Source organism: Spea bombifrons, chromosome 4 (genome assembly GCF_027358695.1).
Source record: "Spea bombifrons isolate aSpeBom1 chromosome 4, aSpeBom1.2.pri, whole genome shotgun sequence".
Taxonomy (NCBI): Eukaryota; Metazoa; Chordata; class Amphibia; order Anura; family Pelobatidae; genus Spea; species Spea bombifrons.
The window spans coordinates 77,832,300-77,850,220 of record NC_071090.1 but is presented as its reverse complement, the minus strand read 5'-3'; the positions used below and the strand labels follow the sequence as shown (position 1 = coordinate 77,850,220).

Sequence of the window (17,921 nt, the reverse complement as noted above, 5' to 3'; positions counted from 1 at the left end):
CGTTGCATCGTAACAACTTCTTATATGTATCCCCTAGTAAATACTTCTCCTAAATCACTCTGCGGATTTATCCATTTCATCAAAATTTAATACCTATATTGCATGTCTTGCTTGTTTACATGATATTGGAACAAAATATTATATAAGTAAATATTAATGATAATGGAAATAATCAACTATGTTCAGTCACTATATCAATGTGATGCTTTTCACGCCATTCTTAATCCTCGCAAAATTTACTTTAGTGGATGGAAACAAAAAGCTGTTAACCTAATTTACAAGGCGATGATTGAATTCAAAAATGGTTTTGTAATTCTAGAACACGTCAATTGCATTTTGTCGTGTTGCTGCCAACTAAGGTAGAAATCATATTTTTATTTTTTTTTGGGTTATTGGAGTTTGATTTTAATTGTCTGCCTTTCCTGCTTGTGGAAACATTTCTCTCAAACATGAGAGATAACCTTTAGATAATTAGTCACTAAATTGTCAGGTTCCAGAAACTGCCAACTGCTTTAATGATTTAGCAGAAACATCCTTTCCTCTTGCATTCTCAATAATAAAAAAAAAATCTTCCTAAATTATTTACGATTACAAAATGCTGGTAAGGCGTTGCTACGTGCAGAGATAGGTCGCTTTGCCGGTGTAATGCAATTACATCATTGCGTTCCAACCATTGTGCCTATTGTAGATTTCTATTAGGGAAAATATAGTTACTGCAGCTTGTCGATACATAATGCCATATAGCAGAAATTGCAAATACAATATACACTGATATTAACAAACACACCCATTCGATTCTAAATGGCAAATTTACTATCCTGTACTGTTCAGGATCATGTGATGCACAATATGTCATGTGTTCAAGAATTAAGCCTGACTTTACCCAATCTGCAGCTAAGTATACATTTACATGGCTTACAGGTGACTGAATCCTTACATCCTTTAACAATAGCTCTATGACCATACCTGGGTAAGCACTGCTTCTCCAGTTCTCTGGGTCAAGACCCGAATCCTCCGGGTCACGGGAACCGGGTCTTGACATGCCCCGCTCCCCGCCCATTTTTCATTTAGATGGAGGTGTTTCCCGCTGTCATCAGCGGGAACGCCCACCGACGTCAGCGGCAACGCCCACCGACGTAATGTGCAGTCCTGGCCGCGTCCCACATGGGAAGGCTACGGGTAGCGGGAGCCCAGAAGTTCTCAGGTATGTCTATGACCCTATGGGGTAAGTTGTAATTCAAACTTAAATAATTGATAGCATTGATGATTAATTCTTCTGGATTCATTCAGACTTTTAATGATCGTAATGATACAAAATATTGGGTATTATGCCCTCATTAAAACATATTTTAAAGAAGGTACACATGAGTAATGCAGTGCTTTGGGTAGGGCGATTAAATCCCCCCTTAAAACACATTAACTTGTTAAAATACATCTTGCAGGACAACACTTTTTGTTTTCCACCTGTGTATAAGGTTGAGCTGGGCCCTGCTTACCTTTTTGTTTCTGTAAAAGAAAAGTACTTTTCATGCACAACTTGTTATGTCCTATTTACTGATTGTACACCTCTGCGAAGCATGATAATAGATAAAGAGGAACTCTGGCCTGGTTTTGGGCTTATGGGAATTGAATCCAGTTCTGGAAGCAGGATCTACTCATATTAATGATTGTCTGTCATACGATAGTCTCAACTACAACACTTTAACTCCAATGTGTCTGCCCAAAACCCATTCTGTGGATTAAACCTCAACATATATTATAAAATAATAACAGTGCTATTGGTGAGGATGAGGATTATGTTAAAATCAATTCCATTAGCCTGTCTTTTGACAGTGCTGTTAAATTGTGTAGACAATGGTTTGAAATGTTTAATCACAGAAAAAAACAAGATAGTATGTAGCAAAGTACGATTAGTGGTCATTATCTGTGCTATCTAACTGTATTAGCCGTATAACCTTATACACAGAGCAAATAGACACTATGGCCTGATATCATCAAGGGCCTGGTTGTGGTAATGTTTAAATGTAATCTCACCGTATCACATATACAGTATAGATGGCCAACTTAGCCCATCATGCAAGAGAACCCTGCTGGGACCTTTCAGATACTCAAGACTATAGATAGTGTCTATAAGATCTTGTTGAGCTGATCAACTCAAGGGAAGTTCATGGCTACTTAGGTGCCACCATGAAGGGTCACTCAGGTCTCATGGTGATAAGTTAGAATATAGGAAACAATATACTTATTTTCCAAGTTAACAGGGAATATTTGGTTATATAATTATGGAATCAAACAATAACCTGGCATGGCTGGACGTATTTGTTTGAAAACACATTCAATGACATGCAAATTATTTCTGGCTGGCTATGTAGGTGAATATATTGCCATGTTAAGAACCTTGTAAATGACTTGTCAGCCCAGTGATCTTAAGTGTATGAACTCAAGCAGTGGTTGATTACTATTGGCAAAATCAAACATTTATTCTCTGGTCTAATATGATGCTGGAAAAGCTGCAAGTAAATTCCCAAACACTCAGAGACACACTAGGCTAAGAAAGCGACCGATGAAGATCTTAACAAGATTTCTGATTATTAAGAAAATTGCTTTAAGTCTCTTATGGTATTTAGTATCTGGAGGTGTGTGTTATTTCTGCACTTTGCTCCTTTTATACATTTATGCTTAAGTCTGTTTTGAAGGGTCCTAGCTAAATGTTCTGTACCACTAAAGCATAGACCTTGGTTAATTTGCACAGTAGGTATACAACAAACTGTTAATTAAAATCGCCTACATTAGCTATTCAATCAAAAATGTAGTCATTGTAAAAACTATATAAATGCCTTCACAACAATTATATTTTGGGATTGGAACTTTAGTGAGAGAAAACACAGGGTTAGGGATCAGAGAACAGTAATAGTGAGAAGCAGACACCGGATGAAGAAGAGAGCAGTATAAAGGAATATGCTGTGAGTTAAGTCAGATGTGCCAGTCATATGAGAGGTGAGAGACGGGGTGGCAGTAGGATTGGAAAGGGGGTGCAGGGTAGGTGCGGCCTGAAGGAGATGCATCTTGTGGTCTTATCACATTGTAGGAAAGGATGGGAGTAACCAGGCTGCTGAAGTAACTGGCTGAAGGATCTAAAATTATGATGATCTGAGAAGCTAATAATTGATATTCAGGTACAAGAGAGTGGGCAAAGAATTCCCTGTAAGCATGCATATATGGTCATTAGTATATGCAAAATTACTGCATTGGGTTACAGGAAAAAAGGTCTGAAGAGCATAGAATGTGATTACAGATAAGAACCATTCATTACTACGCCATATGGTCATAGAGTGTAACTAAAATATTTTATGACAATAGGTCATGTCCAGATCTGAAAATAAAGTTTATCAGGACAATGTAAAAGAAAAAAAATGAAACAGTTCTCTACTCTGCATTATAGCATAGTGCACTTTACTTAAAACTCAAGCTTTTTTTTATTAACCTTCCCCATGCCTGTAATGCTTTCAAGTGCCAGTAACTGTATAAATAACTTTGGTTTCTTCAAAGCAAGCCATTTATTTATTTTTTCAATAACCTTACATTTTGAGAAGGCCTTTTTTGCTTTAGGCGACCGATACCGTCTGCATGTAGATAGTAATGCGGTCGCAGACATTTGTGCCTATGAAATGTGCATTACAAGTGTTCTCTGCTGCCCCTGGCTTCAGCTGATTGGCTGAGACGTCTGCTGACATCATCAGTGCACGTCCATAGTCCTTTAGTTGTCAGTCATTTAAATTAAATAAACAAGCTTACAGACACAAAATGCAAACTTGCCCCTTTTGCAAATGTAAATAGCCTGGAGATAATGTCTAACTATACATAATGTACATTGTACCTGAACATCAAATAATAACCAAACTGTATGTATATGGCAAAGCTATTTGTAAAATATACAGCATATTTGAAAGCAGATACATTTGTATAATGTTTTTTCAAACGTCATTGAGTTAAATTTTATTTTACTCTGGTAGTTTACTGTTTGATGAGTACCATTTTACTAGACCTTAGTCTACCCTTCTATAGAGATGCAGAGTCCTTGAATGTATTATATCTAAATTAAAACGCTGGCATAAATAGGAACAGCATTGTATTATTAGACAAGACAGACAGCACACGTGTGATTAGCTAAATAATGTTATATTAAGGTATAATAACATCCTGGTAAAAATGACAAAGAACACTTATTATTGCAGAGACAAATAAACAAATTGTCATTCTTTAGAATTATGAACACAATATATTTAGTTAATTAAGTTTCCATTTTGTTTATTAGGACAATACATGAGTAAAAAAAACTGGTCAGGTTGGGGGAGTTAGGGCTTATCATGTGTGAGCGAGGGACTAACCCTAGTCAGAGGAGTTTCCATTTGCTGTATACCCATAGAACATACAAGGCATATACTTGACGGCTGACTGGTTCCTATTGTTTTTATTGCATAGCACACGTAACCCCTATTGCTGTGGGTTGGTGTGCTTTAACACATTTTATCTCCAGTCAGTACTGTAGAATCTGGTCCATGGTCTTTCCAACCACAAGTGAGAATGCAAATGTTAAAACCTGAAAGCATAGCAATAAATTAACATAGTTAATGGTTTATATATAGGCCAATAGAGTTGATACAGATGGATCTGCATATTTCCATTAGTGCTGTAATTCCCCTGTGTAAGCACTGACCTTTTAGTGATAACCCCAATAAAAAAACTGTGTAATAGATGTGGTAGGAAACACATGGCTTCTTGTTGGGTTTTATGGGTGTGAATTGCTATATGACTCACATCTGTGGATAACAAGATCTGTTCCAGATAGGGAACAATATTTTACTTTACAAATGTGCCAGAGATATAGCTGAAAGTTAATTATGTTAAACTTATGATTTCAACTTGTTATTCTTTGGGCATGACTTGTTTGCCAAGGCCATGTTCAATGCCAGAGGATGCAAAGCTTACAATCATGTATTCAGTTTTCTATGTCTATAGAAGAACTACCTAGCATAGCTGTGCATTATTCTGTATCTGTGATGACTTACAAATACAAGCTCCATACATCAGAACAGATTATTATATATTAGTGAAATATCTTTTTTCATTCCACTGTTCTAAATTGAGAAATACTTGGCATAGGTATTTATGTTATTATAAATGATGTAGATGTCATTTTAATTAATTTTATTTGTAAACTTCCATTCCAAAGTTTGGGGTCACTTATCTTTTGAAAGAAAAGCAATTTTTGTCTATTGAAATAAAATGCAATGGATCAGAAATACAGCGCAGACGGTAATGTTGTAAATGACAATCGTAGCTGGAAACGATATTATGGAATATCTTCATAGGTGTTCAGAGGCCTTTTATCAGCAACCATGACTTCTATGTTCCACTGGCACATTGTGTCTGCTAATCCAAGTTTAAGATTAAAAGGCTAGTTGATCATTAGAAAACCCTTTTGCGAGTATGTTAGCACAGCTAGACATGTCATTGTGACCCCAAACCTTGTTTTTTGCATTGTTTAGAGCTAATTTTCCTCTTCAGGTATTTATATTATTGTCCTAAAACTATTTTTAAAAGCAACAAAAATATTGAGTAGTTGGCAATTCTACTCATATCTAGTAAAGCATGATGCCATCCTAACTGCAATTTTGTGCGATCTCACACCAAGTAGACTAGGCATTAATGGAGGTACTGTAATGTCTTGAGGTTGAAAGGGGCGATGATTCTTTACTCACATGGGCTATCCACCTATCCACATGCATTTTTAATGTGTGCCTATGAAATGTGCATAATAGATAATTACTAAATTTTCTGCATTTTTTTTTGTCTGTGGCATTGTACATCACATGGTACCGCAATCTGCATCTGCTCCTTATCAGATGTTTTAAGATTCATTGGAAGCTTGTTATGGAAACATATTTATTTCTTTAATAAATGTCAACTTTTTTCAGCCTCACAAAGAGAGTGCTCTCCACAATGACAGCTTTTGAAAATCACTCACGTTAAATGACTGGCATAAAAAACAAAAATAAAAAACAAAACAAAATGCCACATATTTTTTAGCCCCACGGTTTAAACATAAATAATAGTCCAGCAGCTGGCTCGGTTTAATAATGTAACAGTTTTCTTGCATATACTTTATAATGCTAAGCACTGGATAGAAGACAGTTATTTGTCGGAGACATAAATAAACCTGCTTACAAAAGATTTCCAAAGCTTTTGTTTAGTTTTTTGTTTAGTTTATGTAAGGGGAAAGCCAAGGATTTTCGAGAGTCTAATTCCTTAATGGAAATGGCACAGCTAAATCCGACCCTTATTGTGAATGGGATTTAAAAGTAAACAATAAAATCATTTACAAAATAAACTGGTATTATATTTAATTACAAATATTTTAAACATTTTTCAATGGCAAATCCACTAAAATGTAAAATTCACGAGTTAACCGTTCTATTCCGTTGAGAGGGCTGTTGTGTTTTGTGTTGCAGATGTTGAAGGCTGTATGTCTCCTCAGACTATGTAAGCAAAATGGCCTAAGGGAATTTTAAACAGGGAGTGCCTGGAAATTGGCAATCATGTTGTACTTTAATATTTAAACAGGTAAATGAATTACCCCCCAGTCTGTGCATTTAAATAGACCCTCAGCGCTGAAGGGTACAGATCAACATTCAATAATAAAAAAAAAATATTTGATGTGGTAAACCACAGTTTTTGCTTAGAAGTGCAATACAAAGACTTAGGATGAGAGGATGTGAAGAATATGTACCCAAAAAAAGCATGTCATGAACACTTTATTTAGAGTGCTTAAAGGTGCAGCTAGCAGGCAGGGCTTTACCAAGACTTTTTATGTGAACTTGCGACGTATTAATAGTTATTCATTTGATTAAATCATTTAGAAAATATGTTCTGCTGTTTGTATAAACCAACAGAAGAGAAAATTGGAGCTGGAGAGGCAGGAGTACAGTAGGGTCACGTCACACCACCGCAAATGTGCAGCCGCTTGCGCATGTGTTTTCTAGTGTGAGTGTGTGCAAGTGTGTTTGTCCCTTGGGCCAGAAGGTCCCTTCCCTGCATACTGCTTTTTATTATTATTATTTTGTTTTTTACAAAGTTTGTATGTTTTATCAGGATATGCAAATTATGAAGCGTCTAGAGGGTGCGGTATACACTTGTACACATTTAAAATACAATGCATTAAACATGGTAATATATGTTCAGTAAGTAAAACCTCTCCTCTATTATTACTGTAACAATAAAAAAAAAAGTATTCACATCATTATTGTAACAGCAAAGGATATTTAACCCGTTCAGATACATATCTTCTTTACACTGGCCTTGTTTAAATTTATTTTTTAATATTTCAAATAGTAAATATATCTATTTATTTTTGTCTTCTTTTACTCCATATCAGTAATTAGTATGTACAGTGTGTGCAGACTTCTCGTCACTGAGCGGATGATAAAATAAATTTGCTCTGTGCTCTCTCACTGACATTTCTCATTCTATTCCAGGTGCTCTTGTCGGGATTGATTGGTGTTGTAGCTTGGAAACGGCCCCTATCGCTTGTAGTAAGTAATGGCGCAGTCTTAATTATGTCAGACAAAGCTTTGTCCATTTATTTGGGACACTAAATGTATTATTTATCCAGAAGCATGTATTATGGTTGATGACATTTCTTATGAAGAGATAAAGAAACACATACCTAGATTTTAAGCTGTATTATGACATTGGGCTATAATAGGTTATACCTTATAATCAGGCAAACGGTTTGGGATGCATGCTTCTCTCTCTACAGTATATGTGTGTGATGTTTTTGGATCTGTTTTATGTCTCTCTATACACAAACCGCCAAAATAGCCCTGACCTGACGAGGCATGGACTCAAATTATCTCTGAAGGTGTGCTGTAGTATCTGGCACCAAGACATTAGCAGCAGATCCTTTATGTCCTATAAGTTGCGAGGTGGGGTCTCGGTGGATTGGACTTGTTTGTCCAGCACATCCCACAGATGCTCGATTGGGTTGAGATCTCTGGAATTTGGAGGCCAAGTCAACACCTTGAACTCGTTGTTGTGTTCCTTAAACCATTCCTGAACAATCTTTGCTTTGCGGCAGGCCGCATTATCCTGCTGCAAGAGGCCAATGTCATCAGGGAATACCGTGTCCTAGACAGGCTGTACATGATGTGCCACAATGCTTAGGTAGGTGGTACGTGTCAAAGTAACATCCATATGAATTGCAGGACCCATGGTTTCCCAGCAGAACATTGCCCAAAGCATCACACTGCCTCTGTTGGCTTGAATTCTCCCCATAGTGCATCCTGGTGCCATGTGTTCTTCAGGTAAGCAAATGTGATTCATCAGACCAGGCCACCTTCTTCCATCGCTCCAATGGTCCAGTTCTTATTCTGACGTGCCCATTGTCAGCACTTTCGGCAGTGGACAGGGGTCAGAATGGGCACCCTGACTGGTCTGCAGCTACACATTCCCAAACTGCGATGCACTGTGTGTCCGGACACCTTTCTATCAAAACCAGCATTAACGTTTTCAGCAATCTGTTGGATTTGACCACACGGGCCAGCCTTCACCCTCCCACTTGCATCATTGAGCCTTGGCCGCTCATGACCCTGTTGCCGGTTCACCTCTTTTCCTTCCTTGGACTACTTTTTATAGGTACTGACCACTGCAGACCGAGAACACCCACAAGAGCTGCAGCTTTGAAGAAGCTCTGACCCAGTCTTCTAGCCATCACAATTTGGCCCTTGTCAAAGTCGCTCAGATCCTTACACATTTTTCCTGCGTCTAACACATGAACTTTAAGGACGAAATGTTCACTTGCTGCCTAATATATCCCACCCACTGACAGGTGCCATGATTATAACAAGATTATCAGTGTTATTCTCTTCAGTGGTCATAATGTTATGGCTGATCAGTGTTTGTATATGTATATATATATATATATATATATATATATATATATATATATTTGTATTTTGGTTAACGATGCATGTGATACATTTAGGTTAAAATATACTGATTTTGTGTAATGATGCCCATTTTTCCATTCATTCCTTAAGCACATTTTTTAAAATCCTTGACAAACATTTGTTTATCTATTACATAAACCCAATCTGATCTACTTCATTCTGTCTACAATTGCACATAATGTGCTGCTTTGCTGGGCTATACCCTAACTAGCTACAATATTACATATTTATCCTTCGCAGTGGCTTCCACTTGTCTTTTCAACAAAGATAGTGTTATGTTATGATTAAAGTGATTTCAAACTGTATTGCCTGATACGTTGAAAATGGGAAAATAGAATATTATTGGAAAAAAGTCCCAGTTAAATATCTGACCTGCTGTGAATTCTGTAAATTATGTTTTGTCTTGAACGTGTATTCTTTGCTACCACTGCACATCATTTTGCTATTACTGCTGTAAATAGGCACTGGGACTAATTATACAATAATCAGATTCATGATGCAGAGATATTCGGATGCCAGCAATTAAAGATAAAAGACCAGAAGAGTTCAAGACATGGGAAGTAATTAGTTATGGAGGGTTTGCCACCATCAGCCACTGCAGTCAGTTTGCTTGCTTTTTAACCAAAATCAAATACACTAAATGAAATGCAAAAATCACAAGCTTTAGCTTGTTTGTGATATCTTTTATACTTTGCATGTTGGTGCATGTTGCCAACTTTCTTTATGTTTAAGCCAAACAGATAAATACAAAGGCTGTCTTACATTGAAAGTAAAACAGATTTAGAAGTATGTTTCTACAGAATCTTCATAGTGAATGAAACATTGATAGTTCATCTGTAATAGTGGAGAAGAGACTCAAGTCAAATGAAGGTCATTAAGCCATTTTTAATAACTTTTGTTAAATTATGTCTTAGAATGAATGGCAACAAACCTGTGGTTGAGCACTAGGACATAAGACAGCAACATTGCATCTTGTGTTGTATCTTCATCCATCATGTGCAATTTAAGCTAGAGCATATTTGTCAAGTTGATTTTTGGGTTTTTTTGTTACAAACTTTTGGTGACAATTCCTGAGGTCTGTTCATTAAAGTGGGAATTGTTAGAGATTGCAGAAAAGTTGTGTTTCAACTCCTTAGCTTTACTATACATTATGAAGGTCCAACCCCACTTCTGCTACAGCTAGAACTAGGCTGTCCCTGTATAATGTATTGCTAAATCAATTACATTTCTCCAGCCTCTCCTGACCCCTTGAATTATGTACTATGCAGGGCCAGCTCAGCCCTTCTTGCTGGAAAGGCCTTCCAGTGTTGGTCCTTTATGACAAATAGTGATACCATGAAAGCTCTTTGGTGAATAACCCCCTCTGTATTGAAATAAGCAGCATTGTCCCCATGCCTAATTGTTAGTTGGGGGCTTTAAATTGATTTTTTTAAAGATGTTAAGAAATATCTTTGAGGTGATCACAAAACGAGGCATAAGAACAGTGAGAAAGTAGAACACATATAGAGGAATTAATGTATATGTCAATATAGATGGATTATTTAATAAATGTCCTGGTAGAGATACATAAGCAGTAGAAACAATAGGTAGGTCTTTGAGGGTGAGGGAAGTTATTGTATCATCAATATTAAGGACAAAAAGATGAAGGTCTATAGAATTTTGGAAATTCTAAGAAAGTAGAAAGCTTGAGTTAATGTTAAAAGTAAAATCCATGTGTTGCATATCTTTGTATATTACCTTTATACAACGCCAGCAGATCCTGGGGATTAATTGAGAATTCAAATTGAGAACATACTAACTCAGTTAGGCCTCGAATAAACCACTGATCTTAATTGCATTTTACTTTATTTTATCCAAGATGCACTATAGTTGTTCATAATTTCATAGTTTAATTAATATACCTTTATTATGGAATCTATATTATGTGGATGGTACCTATTTGTATTTTTTTTATATACATTATTAGTTCATTGCATTTCTAAATACAGTGGCCCCTATAGACCATAGTCTGAATTCATTTAATTGACCAGATATTTTTCAGACTTTTACCTTGTTATTTGATATTGTATTCTCCACACACTAGATTTTTTGTTAAAGTGATTATTGATAATATTGACAATGTGTGCAATAATAGAATTAAATTGCCAGAACGGATTATTGTTAGATATGGAGCACTGAGGAATTTTAAACTAACATGGATTATTAGTGGAACAATATGGCTAACAGAACATAACGCCAGATCTTTTCTCGGCTCATTAACTTCTAAGATGAAATGATGAGTTTTATTTTGTATGTCCATCTGTGGACTGGTATCTGTTGATCTTGTGAAGTTTCCTTTCTTTTCTCCATGATCTGTTTATATTTTGCAGATATAGCTACAGAAATGTAGATAAGGAGTGTATGTTTTATATGTTATCAAAATAAATATTCTTATTATTCTTACTGCCCTTTATCTAACTACTTCATCCAATGCTTTAAAACAGCATTAGAGAGTTATTTGCTAACATATTACTCATAGACTTATTAAGACTTTTAAGTTAATTCCCTAACATGTGGATTAGCCAGCCCTCCTATGGTTATTAGTGTAAGAACTGGCACCTTAAAATCAAAACTTTTTATTTGTATTGGGACACTTAACCATTACCTCAACAGGGACTTTTATGACATTGTATTCTAAAAACATAGACATTCATATGTAGTTGCCCCCCCCCCTTTGCAGCTATAACGGCTTCCACTCTTCTGTGAAGGGTTTCCAAAAAATTATGGAGTGTTTCTGTAGGAATCTTTGCCTATTCATCCAGTTGAGCATTTGCGAGGTAAGGCACTGATGTTGGACGAGAAGGCCTGTAACGCAATGTTTGATAGGGTTGAGGTCGGGGCTCTGTGCAGGACAGTCAAGTTCTTCCACACCAAACTCATCCAACCATTTCTTTATGGACCTTCCTTTGTGCACTGGGGCACAGTCATGCTGGAATTGAAAAGGGCCTTCCCCAAACTGTTCCCACAAAGTTGGAAGCATATCATTGTCCAAAATGTCTTGGTATGCTGAAGCATTAAGATTAAGTGAAATAAAGCCCAACCTTTGAAAAACTGCCCCATGCCATTATCCCTCCGCCACCAAACTTTACAGTTGACACAACACAGTCAGGCAGGTAACTTTCTCCTGGAATCCGCCAAACCTTGACTCAGACTGCCAAACAGAGAAGCGTGATTAGTCACTCCACAGAACAATGTTTTTGTGCTGATATCACTGCCAGAGGAAGTTTTTTTCCTTCTTCAGCTATAAAATCAGCAAAGCATTGGACAACTTTTGTGCACCATGACCCTGATCTGTGACTTTACATGGTCTTCCGCTTCATGGCTGAGTTGCTTTTGTTCCTTAAACGCTTCCACTTTCCTATAATACCACTTACAGTTGACCGTGGAATATCCTGCAGGGATGAAATTTCACGAACTGACTTATTGCAAAGGTGGCATCCTATCACAGTATCACACTTGAATTCACTGAGCTCTTCATTTTTTCACCTATGGCAATGCTCTGATGAAAAACACCTGAATTCAATGATTAAGAGGTGTGTCCCAATAATTCTGTCCATATTGTGTATGCCAGATGCTTCTCAAGTTAATAAAGAGGCCTTTTACAGAGACAGGAGTAGCTCTACTTTAGCCAGAAGGGAAATGGCAAAATGATCAATATATATAAACCAACCTATGTATCTGTGAATGTATCTGTCTTAGTGGAATAAAGTTTCTTCCATTGCCTGCATGGAGGTTGATTTCACACAGTAGGCCTATTTGCTGACATGATTACCTTTGCTGCTTCATCTTCACTACTATAAATGCAGATCTGTCTCCTACATGCAGCACGAGAAATTGCAATTTAACCCTGGTGCACAGCTTTGTGTATGTCAGTTTTGTTTTATTTAAGAACCTTTTAAAAAAAAATATGTGAAATGCACAGTATACGATAGGATAACATTTCTGCTGCTAAGTCTATTATTATAATGTATTACATTCTGATCATACAAATAAGAGCGTATAGTGACATTGTAGGAATTCTAAAATAGCGTCTTTACTTTTACTCAGCTAGTGTCTCATAACATTACCAAGTATGACTTTATAAAATCGAGACCTCAAATATTACATAGCTCAAATGTCATCAGCTTGAAAGTGCAAGCAGAAGTAATTCCTAGATGTCCTTTGTTTTAATTAAAGGATTTAACAGACAGAGGAGAGAAGTGCTTATCAAGGGACAGCTAAAATATGAGAATGTGCTTGGAGGCTTCAGGAGTGCTATATCATGAAAATAGTGGTTTATTAATGAAATAATATCCTGACAGGGGTGGTAGAAGCTATTACAGATGTGCAATGAGCCAAAGGACTCTGATTTAAATCTCTGTCGGCAGGTGGTAACAAGCTTACATTCTTCAGGAGACGAAGAATAGATAAGGTTTTTTAGAAAGCAAGAATGTTGTTTATTGTGTATGTGTGTGCATATGTAACACTATGCACACGAAGAGCGATCCAGCACAATACTACTTAAGTGTACAATGTGTTATACATTGTGCTATACATTCATGAGCATACCTGGGAGGGAGTGGCTTTGTGAGGGATGGAGGTAACTGGATATATAGGTGGGCTAGCTACTGTATGTATAGAGATGGAACTAGGTGTGCATTGGGGTGTGGCTAGCCCCAGACAGAGGAAAGTTACAACGAGACCCAGGGGAGCAGAGATTCAGCAAGAGACTCTGGGTCAGATCTGGACAGCTCTCAGGTATACTTACAAGGGATGACTTAGAAAATGATCTTCAGTAAATATCTACATTTCCACAGAACCTAAATGGATACCCCCTACCCAACCATCACCACCTAATCAGATTAAATCAAAATCCCCCTTTAGGCCTAGCTCTGTCATGGCCGCTCCACTAAGCTGCACTCACTGCTAGGGTTAGATTTAGGTGTACATGTACATCTCTGCCTATTCCTACTTCCCTGACACTTCTACTTTCTTTAAATCATTTACTTGCTCTTTGCAATGCCTGGCTATGTCCTGGTTGCAATCCTTTTCAAATGTATTTTCATTTTTTTTAAATGTCAAACTTTCTCTTAGTAAAATACCTATACTTTCATCGTCATAACGAAAATCCATGATCTCAAAATAGGAATGTTCTGTTTGGTTCACCATTTTACAATTCTGTTGTAAAGTGTAGTGTAACTTGAGGAAGATGTTACAATTTGAGGCATGCAGAGGTTTCTATATTGGGGTAATAATTAAATGTACTTTACTCTTAATCTCATAAGTAGCTTATTTATCACCAACATGCCAAACTGAAAACTATGAATATGAGAAGCTCTGTTTTTATTGTTATTGCAGCACAATACACATTGTCAGCGTGAATGATCAAGCTGCAAAAAACATAGTATTAATTGGCTGGGTTTTTTTTCAAATGGGGCATTGAGCTTCTCATAGTTATTTTCCAATTGAATTGCAAATGATTTTGGTGACTCGAGACCCGCACGTCAGTCTACTGATTATACCTTCAGCGTTGGCATTGATGTCTGGTGACCTAACAACCCCATGAGACAAAATACGGCAGCATACTAATGAGCCTTATTGCTGAAGGCCTTTCACCCTGGTGTAGAAATAAATCAAAATGTTAATAAACATACTGACATGCTGACTTTTCCTTATCTGTTCGAGAGATTGCCACTTTTCAGAGGTGCACTGTCAGGTTCCCACAGTCTAGGATATTATTAGACTTCTATACTGATGATAAAGCTTTGGTTTTTTTTACTTACAGTCCCTTCTTTCCTGGTGTACAGGTGAAAATAAATAAAAATAAAAAAATGAACCATAGAGTATCATAAGCAAATGCTTGGCCTGTTGTTTTTTTATATTTTTATAAATGTACCAGTCCACGGGTTAGTATTTCATTACTCACTAGGGACAGCATCGCTTGTAAAGATATCATTATCATTGTATTTACATTTGTTAGACTTTATATGATGAATGTTGAGCTGCAAAAAAATATTTATATATATTTTTATATATATATTAATAAAACAATAATTTTTAATTGGATAGTTTAGATTTGCAGAGGTGTTTACTTCATACCACCAAGAATAATTACATTAATATGTTTCAAATGTGTTTTATGTTTATCTAATTAAACAAGATAAAGTGTACCTTTTTGAGCAATAGTGATAGAAAAGCTTATTTAGTGGAAATAAACATTTCTAGTCCTATAACCAGGGGCATAACTACAAACCACCAGGCCCCCCACTTCAACAGCTAGTTTGTGCCATCATTGACCCCACTGGTCTGTGCCTTATTTGACCCCCCCTTCCAACATACAACATATTTAAACACACACAAATGACACATACTTACATGCATGCTCACACACACAGAAGTACACATGCATGCTCACACACACATACAGAAATACATCTCTCTCTCTCTCTCTCTCTCTCTCTCTCTCTCTCTCTCTCTATATATATATATATATATATACATATATATATGAACATCCCACCTCTCGCCCCGCTTTCCCTCTGCCTGCTCGCGCACAGTGTGCAGGCAGCCTCAGTTTACACTCCTGTCTCCCCGTGCTTTTTCAATAGTTTAGAAAGGGCCCTTCCGACCAGGATCGGTGTGGTCCAGGTGGGAAGGGCCCTTTTTAAACAATTTAATTCCGGTACAAGGAGACAGGAAGAAGGGGTGGGAGGGGTCGCACTGGCCAGTGCCAATAATGCTGCATATAAAATTTCAATGATTAAATAACAGTGATCGTTTGTGTTTGTTAAACAAGCTTCTAGGAGCCTTCTGCCATAGTTATACATGTTTTAGACAAGCAATATTTTTAAAGTTCACCATTTTGAGCCTATAATATAGATACTTGAGAACTTTTGGAGGGTGAGGCCAGGACTACCCACTGACGAGGTTGGGTGGGCCTGCTTGCGTTGGTGGGCGGTCCTGCTGATGTCCACACCCCAATTTAAGGGGGAGTGTGGTGTGTCAGGACCAAGCTCCTGCAACCCAGAGTATTCGAGTGTTGACCCGAAAAACCAGGGAAGCGTTGGTTCTCTGGAGGTCTCCAGGTGAAACCCAGAGAGTTCCCAGGTATGGCATTGGAAACTAGACTTGGGAAATGGCCAACTCTTTGTGTTCGTCTTCGTGGGGGAAAAAAATCTTCGTATTTCATGAATATTCACCCGTTCCTGTGTAAGGTTTGGATGAATATTCGTGTACATTCTTCGAGTTCGTTTTTTTTTCACAGTTTTTTGCCACATTTTTAGACAGGGTTAATACGAGGTTAACACAGTACGCACTATGCAGCAGCTTTGGAGCCAGTATTTTAAAAGCAATTCGCGCGAACCTACAAATGTATGCTCCCGTTAACCCCTGTCATGCTGCATAGATAAAGTAGGCTAGATGCGGAAGGGACCAGGGAGATAAGCAAACGAAGACGAACACGAAGATTCTTCGTGTTGTGTGTGTTGTTCGTGTACCTTTTTTCCGCCGCCATGTTCGTTTCTTCGGTATTCGGGCTGAACAACGAAAACGTACCCTTCATGTTCGTTTTTATGTACGCCCGAATATGAATGCACAAGTCTATTGGAACCCCACCTTATCAGTATATTATGAGAGCAACCATCTTAAATTCATGTTCCCAGAATCTGCTTCATTATTCCACCGTTTTAAGCTAACTCTCCCATATTGGTAAGTTTCTGACTGTTGTTGGCTGCTTGGTTTAAGCAGCCTTTGTAAGAGTACAAGAATTTCAAGAAATATAGCTGTGTCATAGCGAGACACAGATCCCTGCTGCCCCAATGTAAATGTATTTGTTTAAACACATTTAAATGTAGCTTATTTTACAGAACAGTGAAAAGTCCTTTCAGTGCTACATTTTCTGTATTTTTCTTACCCTGTGGTATTACTTACTATAGTTGTTTCCCAATAAAGGAAATATTTCAATGCAATTGTTTTGGATATGTTTCCATGAAAAGACTTTAGGGAATAACCCTACTGGGAGGACAATGGTACATTTCTAAGTTTAAGTTCATCTATAAACACAATTACAAAGATATGTTTAGTGTACTGAATTGTAAAAGTAGTGACAAGTGGCAAACTGAAGATCCTCATATTCTACCTTTTCGTTTGGGTCTCTACTGTAGATATCCATATGTCCTTCCAACGTAATTGCTTACAATTACAGCTACATAGGTAATGTAAGTACAGCATTTATTTAAATATATTTAAATATAACGACAGGCAGCTTAATGTTTCAAATGCTGGGGTTTATTCACTAAAGGGTGAGTTGTAAGGAGAGTTGTGGTTTAAACGCATTGACTATACATTATCATACCTGGGAACTTTGTAAATGAGCTGACCCTTAGACTATTTAAATATTAACCCTTAGACACATCATGCAGAGTCTACGTAACAATTGTCAAATGTTAACCAAATGGCTCTAATACCTTATGGAAACATTCACTTGTCATTATTTAAAGATACACTTAATTGAGTTACCTGCATTCAAGCAGGGATATTAACCTTCAAATACTGGGAGCCAGTACCAGTACCAGTGATATATGATCACAACAGTGTTGAATAGGAAGGAGCCAGCTCTAGACTGTGTGACGGTGAGAATATGTCCTTTTACTCCGAGAGCTTGAAATTGGGACAAAAACCCTGAGACTCAGGGGCAAACCATGAGAGTTTCCAGGTATGTACATTATGAATGTTTAACCCCAGTGAGCTTCTGCTACAGGAAGAGCTTGGCCCTGTATAATGTGTAGTTAAATCACGGGTTATGCTCATAACTTCTTGCTGGAGAAACTTGCTAGTGTTGGCCATCCTTAATATATATTGAGGAGGGGGTTTTTGAAACCACAACTCTTCTGACAA

At 37.3% G+C, this 17,921-nt stretch overlaps 1 protein-coding gene across 1 annotated transcript in view; it reads left to right on the top strand.

The window, feature by feature from the left end:
• Positions 1–17,921, top strand: part of ENTREP2 (endosomal transmembrane epsin interactor 2) — a 284,256-nt gene that overhangs the window by 91,927 nt on the left and 174,408 nt on the right. The window contains exon 2 of the mRNA XM_053464225.1: positions 7,536–7,592. Within this exon, the coding sequence (XP_053320200.1) occupies positions 7,536–7,592 (57 nt within the window). The remainder of the gene's footprint in view (positions 1–7,535; positions 7,593–17,921) is intronic.